The sequence below is a fragment of the Miniopterus natalensis genome, chromosome 1 (genome assembly GCF_054644295.1).
Source record: "Miniopterus natalensis isolate mMinNat1 chromosome 1, mMinNat1.hap1, whole genome shotgun sequence".
NCBI classification, from domain to species: domain Eukaryota; kingdom Metazoa; phylum Chordata; class Mammalia; order Chiroptera; family Miniopteridae; genus Miniopterus; species Miniopterus natalensis.
In genome coordinates this window covers 65,267,945-65,284,756 of record NC_142081.1, presented here as the reverse complement: position 1 = coordinate 65,284,756, position 16,812 = coordinate 65,267,945, and the positions used below count along the sequence as shown (strand labels likewise).

Genomic DNA, 16,812 nt, shown 5'->3' with positions numbered 1-16,812 from the left:
GCTGGTTTTATTCGCCTGACAAGCCTTTCTTCTTGAATCCACTGTGGATGGCTGGTCCTGTGTTTGAATAATGATGGTGAACTTTAGTGATAAAAAGTTTGTCTAAACTTGCAACAAATCATTTTCAACATCTTGACACGTAGTGGATAATTAATTTCCACTGTGGAGGCTACCTGCCTATGCATTTCAATTCCTTTCAGATGATTCCAACTTTGGGAGCCCGAGCCCTGCCAAGTGTTCCAAAGAAGCAAAGCATCGTGTTCAGTGATTTAAAAATACATGAGGAGCAATAATGTCACCAAGTCTGATGAGCTAGCAGATCAGGCCAAATGCCTGCTTAATCAGTGCTGTGACGTGTATTTCCCAGGGGGCTGCCTTATATGAGCCTCTGGCTACAAACGGTGCCTCCGGTTATCATTTATCACTGTACACAAAACCCCAGACTGTGTTTATGCAGGGGATGTACAATTTTCCCATGTGGAAAATCAAACAATGAAAGAATGAATAACTGGACTCTGGTTCTTTCAGGAGACTCTTGGGTAGCAATCTTCCTCCAATCCAGGCCTTCTTACTCTACAAGGTAAATTCTTTAAATTCAGTTGTTTTTTGTTTTGTTTTGGGTTGTCTTTTTTTTTTAGACACAGCTAGAACTCCAGGAGTGAGCAATTCCTAAAATACTGTCTCTTGTACACCTCTGGTCACAATGAAATAAAAGGAGGAGATTTATGCTCCCGCCTGGAACAACAACAGCATAAAAGGAAGATGCTGTATATGAAACGAAGGTTTTCAAGACACTGACCATCAGGCATGGAAGGCCGGTGAGCCCTACAATTGCCCCAGTTCTCTGCCTGTGGGGACATGGGGAGGGGGAACGCGGGGGAGCCTGAGAAAAGAAAAACGGAGCTACAAATCTGGAGAGACCAGTGCCAGAGAGAAAAGAGCTGCACAGAGGGGACTCTAGGCAATGTCCTGGGACAAGAAAATCTTCCTGTATTGCTAAGCAGGATGCAGTCACCTAGGCCACTGGCCAGGTGAACTGGATAACTGGACATTCTCTGCCTGTCAGGGCTGGCAGACAGAAAGGCCCTTGGTTAGCAGTCAAAAAGTAGACCCCTGCTGCCTTATGAAAAAGTGATGCTTAGGTTGTTTTTTAGCCCCATCTGGGGACACATGCACAGAGTGTGGGTTTCTGTTGGATCTGTGAGGAGCACATTTCTAGACATAGATAACTCTAAGTAGATGACTGTAAATCTTAAAGATCCATTTTTCCATTCCAAAGGAACAGCAATTGAGGTTCAGACCAGAAATATTATAGATGCCTGTTCTGCCCAGTAGGGATGCCAGATAAAATATAAAATGGTACACAGCATTTGGGATATACTTATACTTAAAAGTTATTATCTAAAATTAAGTTTAACTGGCTGTCCTTTTTTTCCCCCCCTTAATCTGGAAACCCTACTCCAAGCAATGCTGTATAGAATAGCACTACTAGATTTGACTTCTGAGGGAAACGGGAAAGAAAAGAACACACACTGCAGGATATACTCAGACACACAGCACAGGTTACCCTGGAATCCAGTGGCTACACTGGGAGTAAACGCTTCTGTCCAGATTTTACACTCGTTTTCTACAGACCCCACCATTTTCTCTCGCTACCATGGATCAAGGTTTCTACTTAGTGAGTGTGAAGCTATGTGACGCCCATCCAACTCCATCTAATGACACGAAGTCAAAGTTACCCAACTCAGGTGTTGGTATGGGGTGAGATGGCACATCACCTCTCCTGCGCTTTCAAATCTCTGTCAGAGTACAAGCCAAAATCCTCACGGTGGCCTCCAACCTGGCTCCCATGCCCCACCTGCCGTTCCTCTGTCTCCAAGCACTGCCCACCTCAGAACCACGCACTGCCGTTCTTTCTGCCTGAAACTGTCTCTGCAGAAATCTCTAGGCTCATTCTCTCTCTTCCACCAGGTCTTTGTCCAGTGAGGCTCGTCCCTTCCCCCACACACAGCCTACCCGTGTGACTGTTTTACTTATCTTCTGACATATCCATTTACTTTCTTATTTATTGTCACTCTCTCTCCTGTCTTAAAACAAATACTCCATCAGGGCAAGAACTTTGTTTCATTCACTGAGGTATCCTCAAAACCTGGACTGGAACCTGGCACATGTTTGGAATTTAAGAAACATTTGTTGCCCAGCTGGGCGTGGGTCAGCGGTTGAGTGTCGACCTAGGATCCAGGCGATCAGGGTTCGATTCCCGGTCAGGGCACATGCCCAGGTTGCAGGCTGCAGCCAATCAATGGCTCTCTCATCATTGATGTTTCTATCTCTCTCTCTCCCTCTCCTTTCCTCTCTCTGAAATCAATATATATTTAACAAAAAAAAAAAGAAAGAAATATTTGTTGCCTGGCCAGAGGTGGCTCAGTGGTTGAGCATCAACCTAGGATCCAGGAGATCATAGTTTGATTCCCGATCAGGGCCCATGCCAGAGTTGGGGGCTCAATCCCCAGCAGGGGCGTGCAGGAGGCAACCAATCAATGACTCTCTCATCATTGACGTTTCTTTCTTTCTCTCTCCCTCTCCATTCCTCTCTCTGAAATCAATAAAGATATATTTAAAAAAAAAAAAAGGAAAGAAACATTTGTTGAAGGGATCAATGGACTGGCCTGAGGTGGTTCTCCACTCTTATCTTTCAGCTATGTCCAAACAGATTCTTCAGGACGCAGGGCTGGAGACTGTAGCCTGCAGCAGACTAGGTGGCTGCCTGCCCTGTATTATTTGAGGACTTGCAGGACAGGGCTGCCTCACCCTCAAATAGAGACCTTCTGTCCATTGTTTCATGGTAATTCTTTATTCCTTGGCTCTTAAAAGCTTACCTTCGAAAAAATCTCCAATGTAAATGTTCTTGGGAGGCAATTAAGTCTCATTTGGGCAAAATTTCACTGACAGGCTGATGAGAACAGATCACAGACAGAGGTTTTATGAAAGTGGGGTGAGGTTAGAGGTGGGGGAAAAACAGTCGGAGGATTCCTGAGAGCAGACCTGGAACACAAAAGGCCCAGCAGTCGGGCCAAAGGGAGCCGGCCCATCTGTTATCAGCTGGTGCACTCCTTGAGACTCCTTCCTCCCTAATCGCCTATGTAATCAGAGAAAGTGGCAATGAGAAGAAAGCATTTCCTTGGCATCCAATGGGACTCCTATTTCCATGTATCCGTGCCAAAGCACAGAGAGTGCTCTAATGAACCAATCTAATACTCTTTGCACCCCAACCCCCTTTCCAGACACAGGAGTGAGCTGGCAGCTCAGGTGGAACGGCCAGAATAACACATCCTTCTAGGTCCACTGCTTAGTTCAAAGGTAGGCGCATGACCGAAACAGGGCTGTTAAGGGTCCTTTTCAGAATTAATATGGATGGTGGGGAAGAGAGGAAGACATTCTTTTCTCCAGGTAAGTATTATCATTCCTATCTTCTCAGTGAGGCAACCTAGGCTTCCCAAGGTTGCCATTTGCCCAAGGCCACACGGCTAGTTAGTTATAGAACCAGGACACGTTCTATAGTGGTGAGGATGCCAGGGGCCTGGAGCCACTGTGGGTCTCTCTGCCCGCACAGAGAGAGCCTGCCTGAAAACGGAGCAGAGAACAGCAGAGCCAACCAAAGGAAGCAGAGCAGAGGTCTGATGACATCATCTGAATCTTCCTATCAACGGGGTCTGAAGCCAACACCATGGCTGTGACTATCCAGTTACATTAGCAAATAAGCTTTCCTCTTTATAGGCTCATTTGAGTTGGGTTTCTGACACTTGCAAGTGAAGGACCATCATTAACATACAGCATTACTACCTACAGGCCTTCCCTGCTTGGATCAGAGAGGCATCGGTCTATCAAATGAGCTGACCACTATGCTTTCTATTGGAGAAACTGCTGAACACATAATATATACAGGCTAAAAGAACATATCAGCACACCAGAGAGATTTCATGGTTCTTCAGATTTGTTCAGCCCGCTTTCTTTCTACTACGAAAGCCAAGATAAACCTACCATAGTCCCAGAATCTTGCCCTTGGCCTGGCATCTTAGCCAAGTAACTCAGTGAAAAGGCTTAGGGAACATCCCTAGGGAGTGAACACAAGACAGTTTAGAAGGTCACATCTTACCTGGGTAAGCTCCAAGCCACATACTCAATGCAGTGTGTCAGGACTGTGGTTTAGAGCCTCTCTCTGATGCCAGGATCACAGCCTTAAAAAACGAAAAACAGCCATGGCTGCTTGCTCAGAGCACTAAGCCACCTCTTGCATGAGAAATACCCAAGACCGAAGTTTTCTTTTGTATGTTTGATAGCCCCCCCCCCCAAATCATCACCTTTGATTCAGAGAATACATTATACATTTACAATATTTCTATAAACATTATCTCACTAGGGCCACCTCAAGGTGTTCTCATTCCTACCTCCCAAATGAGACAACAAAGGCTTCCCAGGATTGTCATTTGCCCAAGGTCACACAGCTAGTTAGTTACAGAACCAGGACTTAAACTTGGTCACCTGACTTAAGGATTCATGCTCTTTTCATTCTGTTTCCAAGTATCCTCCAGGATACTTGATGTCTGATATCAAAAAAAAACAGATTTTTTAAACATAAAGATTTTATGTATAGATTAAAGGTATATGTTTTGTCTAAAAGAACAAAAATTGGTCTATACCTTTCAAAAATCAGTTTAATGAGTGTCAGCCTTGTTTATACTTTTATTAGAGACTTTTAACTATTTTTCATTTGCCTTAAGTCTTTGTAATAGTGGTTAATACTCTTTGTGTTGTTTGTTGTTGTTTTTAAATAATTTGCTTGGTTTGTACACTTTTAACAGTGAATCAAGCCTAGTGTTTTTCCAATTCTGACAGTTAAAAGTAATGACCAGAAGTGAGTAGTCATTCTTCATTTAAAATCATAATTAGGTACCTATTTTGTTGATATGCTAATTGTGCTAAGTGAATTAGCTATTTCAATGATAGCTGTACCATGAATGACCAACCAGCCGGCTAAAGAGAGTGGTCTACAGGCCTGAGTTTTGGGATCAGATAAACTTAGTCTCAGATCACAGCCCCTCTCCCCATCTGTGTGACCTTGGCCAAGTTACTTAGTAGGTTTCAGGCCCATTGTTTTAATTGGTTCAGAAGGGATAACTATTTACCATGAAGAAATGTTATGAAGATTAAATGAGCACGTGAACTTGTAAATGTTCAATAAAAATGAGTTCCTTCCCTTTTACGATCATCAATATGTTTCATCATTTATAGTCAACAGCAAAAGCTGAAAAACAGCAATGCAAGTAATATATTGATTTTATGGCCTGTCGTCATTTCTACTAACGAAAGGCGCCACTCCAGATGCAAGCGAACTGTCGTTTTACCTCCCCATCACCCCTGAAAGGGAGAGGCAAACACTTCTGAAAGAATGGGAACATGTGGCCTGCTGTTAAACGTGAGAAATATCCACACAAAACAACTGTTTATCTTGGAGTTGACAAGATATTCCATATGCTTTTTTGGCAATTGCATTTATTTTTTACAACTTCTTTAAAATTATGGCTGGCTAAGAGTCTCTCTTCTGGCTATAATTTGGAAATCATCCAAGACTTACTTTAAGGACAAACTCAGCCAAATTCAACTAAGAGTGAAGATCTTTTGAAGAAGCTGGAGAAAGCAATGGGCTGGATTATACACACAGATAGATTAGTCTTATTAACCCTTTAAGTTCAGTGTTATACGTCACAGATACAAAAATACCTGAATATAATTATTGGCCATGAAGCTGATGGGAGACAAAATTATGACTTAACTTCACTGAAAAAAGAAAAAATAATTCATTTTATATTTTCTAAAATTACTTTAGTTTAGGTCAATGCACCATACATATTGATTGAGAGTTTTGTCACAGAATTATTATTCTATAGTGAAATTTACAATTTGAGCTAGAAGAATCTTCAGAAATCTCATCAAACCTATTGAAATACTCACATCTTCATTTCTTGCTTATGTGTATATATATTTATATACTAAGGATGTTTTTATTTAATATGTACCAGGCATATACATCACTGAATCAAATGTACTATTGACTCTTCTAAAGTATTTCAGTTGATCTGTTTGATTACCAAAACATCTGACATCCACCAATAGAAAAAAAAATCAAATCTCAACATTTCTCTTCCTAGTTTTCAAAGCTAGCTTCATGCCTTTAAGCATATATCTTATTTAGAGTTTAGACTTGCTTGTCTTCACAAACCCAAATATTTTATCAATTTAACTAAAGATACTGGCTCAAAGGTTATAAAAAAGGAAAGGCATTATCACAAACTGGTTTAATCGGCTACCTACGCATGGTTAGAAAGTAAATACCACCATAAACAATTATGCTAAAGAAATCTTGCTTCAGTTAGCGGGTTTCAAACCTCCTTATAAAGTCCTGGTTCAGAAACAAAGTCTTCGAGATTGCTCATGTCCAAACCAGCGGTTCCAGCCACTCATTCATTTCTACACTGCTTTGCAATAAAGACGCAAACTAAAATAGCATACCAAAGCAACGTGTCGTTAATAATTCTGTCTCTAGTCATTTGACGGTGGACCTGGTCACTCATGGCAGGGTCGTGACTGGGGCTGGCACTGCCCATCCATATCCATCTGTGGTGAGCTCACAGCTGCTCGCATCTCTGCGGCAGGCACCACGGTCAACCTAATTAGTGTCAGCAGGATCCGACATATGATTTCATAACAACAAATAGCACCAAGTCCTACCGAGACCTGACAAGACACAAACTTGATATCCCCGCAGCGCATCTCTGAGTCCTTGAGCAGGAGTCCTTGGCGCCCCTGCCGCAGGGCAGCTCTGGCTGACATGTCCTTAGTCCGTGCAGGATTTACACTGAACGGATCATCGTGGAAGCTGGTGGCCTAAGTCCAGCAGAGCCGTTTAATATTCAGCCTAGTATTAGCAAAAACAACAGCAGCCTGTCTATATTTCCACCGTAAATCAGGCTCTAAAGCAGGGGTCTGGGGCAAGCTGAGAAATAAAGGATCTTTATCCAGGCAGACGGTGACTCTACAATTATAAGGGAATCGCGTGGCTAACACTTTTCCCATATTTGATGGTTTATGAAAGCAACCGGTTTATGAAAGCTTCCTTTGTACCTTCAACATCTTGGGAGTGAAAACCCAATTTGGAAATCTAAATTTCACTGCCATTTACTAATCAGACCCCTTCAGTGGTGTATAAAACGGAAACTGTTACAGTCTCCCTGTTCTTTTAGGAAGGCACTTGTGAACAAATCAACCACAGAGCAAGTATAAATTCCTTAGTATCTTATTATTTCTGTCCTATCTGATATTCCTACACTGTACAGAAATATCCATGACCACGAAAATGTCCTTGAAATACAACATTTAAACCGATTTCCCTTTACTTTCCCCGAAACCAGCCTCTCCCTAAATACTTTAACCATTCCTGCAGAAGATTTGGGCAGATGCTTCTCTTCTCCACCCTCCACTTTATATAGTCATGAGGAAGAAACTCTTCTTTCTCTGGTGGAGTGTACTGTCCTGATTAAGGGGTCCTTGGGCATTGTATACTATCTTTTTAAAAAGTCATTGTTGAAATTAATATGCATTTGCTTAGAAAATTTGAAAAATACCAAAGATACAAATAAAAAGAAAGAAAATTAAATCCCCACAGTCCGCCACCCAGAGATAATCACTGTTAATATTTTGGTGGATAGCATTCAATTTATTTAGATATAGATTTGAGAGAGGCATCATAATAATTCCAAGATGCTAATCAAATATAAGATGTACCATCCATATAAGAGCTTGTCAGGTGCAGCACACATTGTAAGATGTTATCCTTAGTTCAAAAATGTTAAACTATGAAAAAAAAACCTGTCTTGGTCTTAAGGAAAAATATTTCTTGGTCTTAAAGAAGTAGGACGATCTTTTTTTTCCACATGGCATCACTCTAAACATGCTGTTTTGTAACCCATTTCCTCAAGTAAAATATTGTGAACATTTTACCACATAAAAAATTATCCTACAGGTCAGAAACTCTAGAATTTTCATATAATCGTTGCAATGGCTACCAGTATTCAGCTGGGGAGAGGGACAGAGCTGAATATGATCTTCAGGAGACCAGTTGCAGGAGCTGACCAGGTGGCTTAAATTCGTGCACTATATAAAGTGAACTTGTGGAATCAGATACCTGAGACAATAAGTTACACCCATCCTAACCAAGGCTATTACTGCAAAGTTAAAAGTAATACTTTTTTGAATGAGTTTTGAGAAGTTAAAAGTGCTCCATTGATGGATAAATGGATAAATGATGATATATATATTCTTAATTTATTTTTATTTTTCTACTACACTTGATGTTTAAAATTATTTTATATTAGTTTCAGAGATGAACCTTGAGGGCATTATGCTAAGTGAAATAAGTCAGACCGAGAAAGACAAATACCATATGATCTCCCTTATAGGTGGAATCTTAAAAAAAACAACACAAAAAAACCATGGAGGACAAATTGGTGGTTGCTAGAGGTGCAGGGTGGAAGAAATGAGTGAAGTTTTTATTTTTATTTAAATAAATTAAATACTTTTTAAAAAAGTGCTCTATGCATGTAAGTCAGTGCTGCCATCACTTCAAGGGAGGCGTCCAGTGGTCTCTAAACTCTATTACCCTTCAGGATGGTTGTCCCAACAGAGCAGTACTATTCTTAAGACCTCATGATAACTGAGCAGAAGACATTTCTATATAAGATTCTCCAGGAACACGCCTCTCCCGCAGCACAGAGAAGAGCCCTAGTTCATATTTGGGCCTGGGTTGCTAATGCCTTCATGTCCTGGTAGACAGACAACCTCTCTCACAGAGCCAACAGTCATTTCAGGGTGACCAGATCACAGCGGTGGTGAAGGCACGCTGCTGGCCTTGCAAATTGTTTATTTAAAATGTACCTGCCCAAGGTACCTTGCCTTTAGATGGTTATCATTGGCCCAAACAGTAGTTCAGAGAGCAGAGGTTAAAAGAAAAGGGGAGGGGTATTAAAATTTTACAAAAGAAGGTTCACAGAATATTTTTTCCTGTTCAGGCCATAGCTTTCAAGTGTTGAATCCAGTTGGGGGGAAGAAAGGGAAAGAGCGATGGTAACTTGAGCAACACCGGTCCCCAATGGAAGCCAACTTTTGTTTTAAGACTGAAAAATCAAGCACCTTTACTCCACTGCCTCACAAATCCGCCCTTTTCCCTTACCTGGCTCTGCACAGCTCCCCACGAAGGAGGGGGTCCTATGAAGGAGGTTCTCATTAGTGGGGAACTCAGCCCTCCGCAGCTCTCCCAGGCCTCTGAGCAGGAATCGCTGGGGCTTCCCCTGCTTCCCAAGCACCCGAATGCAAGGGGTCAGGTCCAATCAGTTACCTTCATCCCTGGGGGTGGGCTCTGGAGGAAAAGAAGCTACACAGGGCAGCCTGGAGGGCAAGGGGAAGAAGGTGGTAGGTAGGTAGCGAGGGTCATTCAATGATTATACAAATCAGGGCACTTTCAAGAATGTCCAGTAATTACAAGACAGTAACAAACTAGAATGGTCCCGGGTTACGCCTGGTTACCTTAGTGTTAGAATCCGCATTAATGTGTTTGGGCCTCACAAATACAACTCTTGAGTGGAAGGATTCAGACACAAAACAATACAAACACAATTCCACTTAAATAAAGTTTAAAACCTCGAAAACTTATCCATGAGGTTACAAGTCAGGTGAGAGTTTTCTTTGGGGGGGGAGGAGAGGAGCATGGGAGGTGTTTGGGGATCCTTGATAATACTCAATCTCTTGGCCTGGGTGGTACATGGACCTTGTGGTAATTCATTATACTGTTACAATATGTGCCTACTTCTGTTTGTCAGGCTTCAATTTTAGAAGTTGATTAAAAAGGGAGAGTAGGATTTGATTGTACATATATATGTGTGTGTGTGTACATCTATCCCCATAGCCACAGCTGTAACTATAATGAAATAGCTGTATCTTTCTTTCAGGCTTCCTCTGCTCCACTGCTATGTCACTTTTCTCCCTGCTGTGGGGTTGGGAAGGTACAGGCAGAGCAGCTGTGGCTCACAAACAATTCAGGGGGTCTTTTTGAATATAGGGAAAGAGGGCTTGATTCTAGATCCACTAATTTATTAAACTGGAACAACACAGTGCTTAATAAATGTTGTCCTTAAGTTGTACCATAACTGTTGTCCTTAAATGGACTAACAAGCTTGCAATCCCTGCCACAGTGCTCTGTGGCTCCGAGTGCCACCACCCCTCTCACAGGAGGCAACCGAAGCCCTGCCTGCCTGGGTGAGAATGGCATGGGACAAATCCCTCTCCCCAAAATCACACGCACAGAGAACTCGCTCCCTTTGCACACAGTGAAACTATTATGGATGCGTTTACCATCTGAAGACCTATCAGGATAGCACATCTAATACTATCCAAATTGTCAGTGACCTCATTATTGTTGACCCCTTTGACTCTGATCCCCATTTTTCTGAATGGGGGGCTGCCGAACACCACTCACAGAGTCCATGACTTATGTTTTTGAGAATAAAAATATAACTAAGTCACCAATTCCTCTCACTGCTGCTACGCTGAGGTCCAGTATGCCAGACACCCACAGACAAAACCTATCAACTTGGCTTTGACCACTGACATCACTTGGCCTATACAACTGAACAAAATCTTTTCAACAAAGGTAGTTCCCTTGATCGTTTCTGTAAACATTATGTGTTTGTCATACATTTTATTTAAAGCTACTTTAAGTTCATAAAAAATAATTCTTTAAGGAGCCCTTAATTGAATATTTATCTTGATGGAATACTAGGGAAAGAGTGCAAATAGATTATACTATTACATAAGTATTATATTTGATATACCAGGCTTTTGATATATCATAAAAATCACATGCATCATGTTCCCTTCTCTGGGATATATAAGCTCCAATTTTGCTGCAGATATTATTCCTTGCCTTATTATAACAGTATTAATAGAATCTATCTGGCTTAGTTTTTAGACCAAGGAAATAAAGAGCTTGGTCTGTGTTATTGGCCATGTAAGCATTCCTCTTCTGAGTTTCAAAGTCCATAAAGGGGGTTGAAAGAGGAAGGTGACTATCTGAGTGTTTCCTGTGGAATGAGAGGTCTATGGGTGAAAGACAAAATTCTCCCTAGGACTCTAGACTCAGGTCACCTGTTATCTCACTGATACCAGAGAGCCCCAATATCAGGGTCAGGTCCCTCATACATGCTAATGTACAGCAGGGGGAAGCAGGGGTGGGGGTGGGGGGCTACAGAGGCCCAAAGACTGAGAAAGAGGTTGCTGCTGAGAGAGATCAGAAATGGCAGTCCAGACCTTATCTGGCCCATAGAAGTTTTCATCTTTCTCAAACAGAGTTTTAAAAATATGAATCTGTTGTCAACATATAAAATCAGGAGATTTTAATATAATATTTTGTACACACTATCTTTTGAAACTCTTTGGTCTCGAGTTCCTTCTCAGTAACAACTGGCTGGAGCGAAGCAGCAGGTGTCCCTGTAGATGAGACACCTGTTTTCCAGGTTGCCACAGACCCCAGCACTCCTAGTGTGTCTTCCACTGTCCTGTCTCACTCCTGTGGCATCTGTCTGGCCATGTGATCATATGGGCTTGAGATTTCTGATCTAGAGAGAGAGGAGTTGAGGCAGTGGAGAGCTTGTGGTTAAGTCCCACTGCTTTACCAAAGAGTAGGCAAAGTGGCTTTCAGGTGGGCGGAGGTCACAAACAGACCCCTGAGGTGAAAAGCATGGGTCATACGTGCCATTCAAGCTGTCAGTCAGCCACAGAACACAAAAGGGGTTGGAGGTGCTCCACTTCCCACCCATCCAGACTGGATATATTTTCCAACTTTCAGTTTAAATGAGTGCAGTCCCCAAAGGCCTGCCCAGGCTCCTGAGCGAGGTGTGCTGTTCTGAGCCTGAACGAGCCCAGCTTTCGGAATCACTCAGGTGGGCCAACAACTGAGTATGAGATCACTTCAGACAACACCTCCATCCCTCCAGGCGCTGGAGGAAAGTCATAAATTCAAACTGTCTGTGTCCCTGAATGACAACATAGGTGGACCAGACATCCACAGGGGACAGGCACGGCAGGCCAGATAAGAACTCAATTTCAAGGCGAGCTGTCCTCAAGATAAATCACTTAGCTAACCAGACAAGACTTAACAAGCAGGGCGCTCAGAGGGAACCACGTCCATGTTCATCAGGGCACAAAGCAGTCAGATATGTTTTCTAGGATGTCTGACGAACGAATACGGGGCTCTAGCTTCAGAGAAAGGACTTAGCAGAGCTCCTGCCCATGTCACTGGCAGCCTGTCATTCATGGGTCTGGCCCGGATTCTACCACCAGCTCAAATTTTATGCTCGGCCTGTCTCTCTAGTTCGCCTGTCAGTCATCTGAGAGCTGAGCCTGACATGCAGAAATGCCCAGGGTTTAACTGCTTCTGTGCATGGCATTATACAGCAGTTGCTGAGTTCAAAAGGCCCTGGATGGATTCCATTTTTAAGTTTCATTTTTAAAGAAACTATCACAAACATAGCAGTGTTTCAGGAGCTACATGTGAGAAAGACTAATGGATAAAACCATCATCACCTCTGCACTAGAAGCACCTTCCAGAATTGGTCCACTGATGGAAGCTAGAGCCCCAGGTTTGTGACTAACATGCAAAGTCACACCTGAATGTATGCACAGCTATGACGATGAACACTAGTTTCTCACAATGGGACCTGAAAGCCGCCTTTATTTTATGTTTGAGCAAAATTTCTTGTTTTTCCTCTAAAAATTACCTTGATATCTCAATCCTTGGAGAACACATGTTTTCTGGTCCAGTGATTCTCAAACTGTGGGGAGCTTGTAAAATCTCAGTGTCAATTAAACCAGGACTTCTGAGACCCAGGCATCAGTATTTTTAACAATTCTTCATGACACCCTGGCCAGTGTGGCTCAGGGGTTAGAGTGTCCACCTGTGCACCGAAGGGTTGCAGGTCTGATCCCTGGCCCCAGTCAGGGTGTGTGCAGGAGGCAATCAGTTGATGTGTCTCTCTCACATGGATGTTTCTCTATCCGCCTATCTCCCTCCCTTCCACTCTCTCTAAAAACCAATGGAAAAAAATATCCTCAAGTGAGGATTAACAAAAAACAAAACAAAACAAAAACAAAAACAAACTCTTCCCGACTAGTGGTGTACTCTATACCAGTCTGGCTCTCCTTCCCTTTAAAATTCCAAATTTATTTCTATCTCTCTCTCAGAATTGGCTTTCAAATTCAATTCTCCTCCTTCTTGTTATTGCCCTAACTGGTTGCTACATTACTTGGAAATTAGCTTGACTTGTCAAAACCAGAATCAGCACATCTTTGGTCAGTGGAAGCCCTAGAGATTCAAAAATGAGCTTTTCTATGCAGCATCATTGCAGGGTCAAATCAGTTTGTGGCCTCAGCCAAGAACCTCATGCAAGGAAGGGAAGGATTCTTCCACTGAAATTACAGTTCTCTTCACAGAATATCACCCCAAAGAGATACTGAGGAGAAAGGCAGCTCAGCAGCCAAAGCGACAACTTGTGACTCAACAAGATAGAAAAAAACTCAACATGATGTTAAAAAAAAATAAAAATGGGTGTCTCATATCCTGCTCCCTGCTCCCAGGCCTAAAAACAAAAGATCTGTTATCTGGGCCAACCTAAACTGCATGGAAAGCTGGAAGGTAAAATGTGAATCGCTTTTCTCTCTCTCTGACTACCAAAGCCAGATTACTACATCCTCTGGTATTCTGATTCCCCATTTCTCTTTCCGGCCCTACAGAAAATATTTTAGACAACGTTAAATTCAAGTGGAAAGTTTGTGTATCCTGTAATGCCTGCTTCCTTGCCCACTGCCGCAGTCCATCGCAGAGCTGTCACCATCGCAGGGCTAACCAAGGGCTATTCTGCTCTGAAAGGAGACGTGGCCATGCAGTGTAAGTGTGTCCACACCGCATTCCCCAACATGGAAAATGCGGGTGGTAACACTTCAAGTGATTTCCTAAGGTGGTGAGAGAATGGAGAGGTAGCCTGTGCCACGTGGAGCCTGCAAAGCGCACACTTTGGAACCCTCCACTTACAAGTCGGCCGACCGGGGGAAACCTGCTCACTTTCCGTGTGTCTCAGGCTCCTCATCTGGAAGGGGGACCCCGCATCTGTGTCATGGGGCTGCTGGAGGATTGTGAGATACCACACTGTAGAACACCTGTGTCTGGCACACAGTCCTTGCTCAGTAGCTTCATATTTTCTTTCCCTGGAGTAGATTGGGAAGCTTACAGGAAAAGCTGGGTTGTGGCCCAAAGATCCAAAATTGGGAGTTTAGCTGGTTTGGAATTCAACTTATCAACCTACACCAGTGTCCAATAGAGGCCCGGAGAACATCCCAACCTGGCAACGTGCCAAGCCTAAAATCCACGATGGGGGGGGGGGCTAATCCTGAGTCCTACCAAACATTCGCCCCATGGTTTTGAATTCCTCACATCTTGTTCCTCAGCCAGGGTTCAAGTTGGCTCATTTAGATTTGCAGAATATGTATCTGCTTCCCTCACTGTAAACAATAACCTTTTTCTATTCCCTCCCCTTTTTTAATATGTGATTCCTTCTCCCCTTTCCCACAGAAATGGCTTAAAGACTATTGCATTTTCACAAATGTTACATAGGTTCCCATGGTCTTTATAACAACCTTGCTGTAGAAATAAAACCATCCACTGAGGCGAAGTTCTGGAGGGAAGGGAAAAGTTCACTTGATATTTATGCTGAACTTCTGAACACAAGTAATTGCTATGGGACAGTACTCCAGTCCTCTCTCAGTCCGGGGATGGTTTAGTTCCTTGTTTAAGTTGGGTCAGCTATTAGAGTCTACCTATTAATCTCCACTTAGCCGAACTGTTTCCTAAAAAATGTTTAAGTAATTACAAAAAAACAACTCTGAGGCATGTTCTACACTGTCTCCAAGGCCCCAAGCAGGGTGGAGTCCCAGTTCCACAGGGGTGACCTGCTATTCACCCTGGAATGGCTTCCTTCCCTTCCCTGACTCACTTTCCCCCTCCCCTACCAATGCTTTCTGGAATCACCTTCCAAAGAAACTACTTGTCTCCAACCTTATCTCAAGATATGTTTGCGGGTCAGTCCAACCTAAGACACTAACTCATGCAATGAGACCAAAAATGTTTACCATTGCAAAGAGACAGTATCTTCATTCCTTTATTCAACCGAGATCGTGTTTTTGAGGGTTCACCATTTGCCTGACCCTGTGCTAGGCTCTAGGGGTGCAAGAGTTAACAAGACACCATCCTTTTCTCATTAAATTTACACTCTAATGGGAGAGACAGACATCAAATAAGTAAGGCTTTAATTGATGGATGCTATGAGGACAAAGTGCAGAACACAACCAGAATGTACAATGAGACCTATCCACACCTGGGGAGAAGAGTTCTCCTAGGAGGCAGCTTTTAGCTTAAGGATGGGTAGGAATGAACAAGGTAAAGAGTGGGCGGAACAGTATCCCACACCGAGGAAACAGCACGTATAAAAGTCCTGAGGCTTAAAGAGACAGTTTGCAGGGAGAAGACAAATGGGGCTGGAGCATTGTGGAACAGCCTACACCCTCTCTAATCCCTTGTGAACTATCAAATTGGGCAAAATACCCTTAAAAAAAACCCCAAAAACAACTAAAAGGACTATTTAATTTCATTTGGGAGTTAAAATAAAAACACATTATTATTTTACTCATCTAATGATTTATCAATTCTGTTCAGTCCAGCCCTCAAAAATCTGATTGCTTTTAAACTGCACTTAAAAACATGAAATGCTAAAATTATTCTAAAGTAAAATTAGTTGGCTTCGTGGAAAGTGAAAGGCACATCAGTTCAGAATGGTCGGACCTCTAGTCCTTTCTTAGAAAGAAAATGATGTCTATGTTTGGGAACTACTGTAATCTTTGATCTGGAGTGTATGGGGGGGGGTTGGGGGGGCAGCTGGGGGGTTTGGAAGGATGCAGAAAAAGTGCATGATTAATCTAATTTCTACTGTTTTATGTGTTCCAAAGACCAGTGCCCCCACCCCCATATTTGGAGATTCACCAGAAGGATTCACAAGGCTCAGCTTACAGGACTCTTGGCTGTGATTTATTACAGCCATGTCACAAGGACACACAGCTGGATTATAACGGAATAGGACACAGGCAGAAAAATCAATATCGGACTTCCTTAGGCCCTCTCCCTCCTCGGAGGGGATGCATTGGCGCGTGCTCCTTTCTCTGGAAACTAAAAATGTAACAACATGTGTAAGGTTTCTGCCCAGGGAGCCCACTATAGATTCAGCACCCAAAGGTTTTCCTGGGGTCTGCTCACACAGGCACCCTCTGCTTAGAGCGTTCCACTATGGCAGGTTCCCAGAAGTAAGCGGGGTGCTCAGCATGATCGCGTTGCTTGTGCAAACAGTCTAGGCAGAGCAGACCATCCTTACATCTCAGAGAACCAGTGACGTGCCAAATTCCCAAATGCCAGCCAAGGGCCAGCCTTACACGCAGGCCCTTCTGAAGAAGGCCTCGGGCCTGCTATGTTAACTCTCTTCTGTACAGCAACCACCCCTGCTGTAAAGGAGAAACTGTGAAACAAATAGGCCTCATTTCCCCCTATTTTCAGTATTATAAGACCAACAGATGAAAATAAACAACTTCGTAGAATGTTTTATA

The 16,812-nt window shown here is 42.9% G+C and overlaps 1 protein-coding gene across 1 annotated transcript in view; it reads right to left on the bottom strand.

Annotated features, from left to right (window-relative positions):
* RYR3 (ryanodine receptor 3) overlaps positions 1–16,812 on the bottom strand; it is a 472,085-nt gene that overhangs the window by 379,920 nt on the left and 75,353 nt on the right. The window contains exon 3 of the mRNA XM_087815056.1: positions 6,790–6,945. Within this exon, the coding sequence (XP_087671182.1) occupies positions 6,790–6,945 (156 nt within the window). The remainder of the gene's footprint in view (positions 1–6,789; positions 6,946–16,812) is intronic.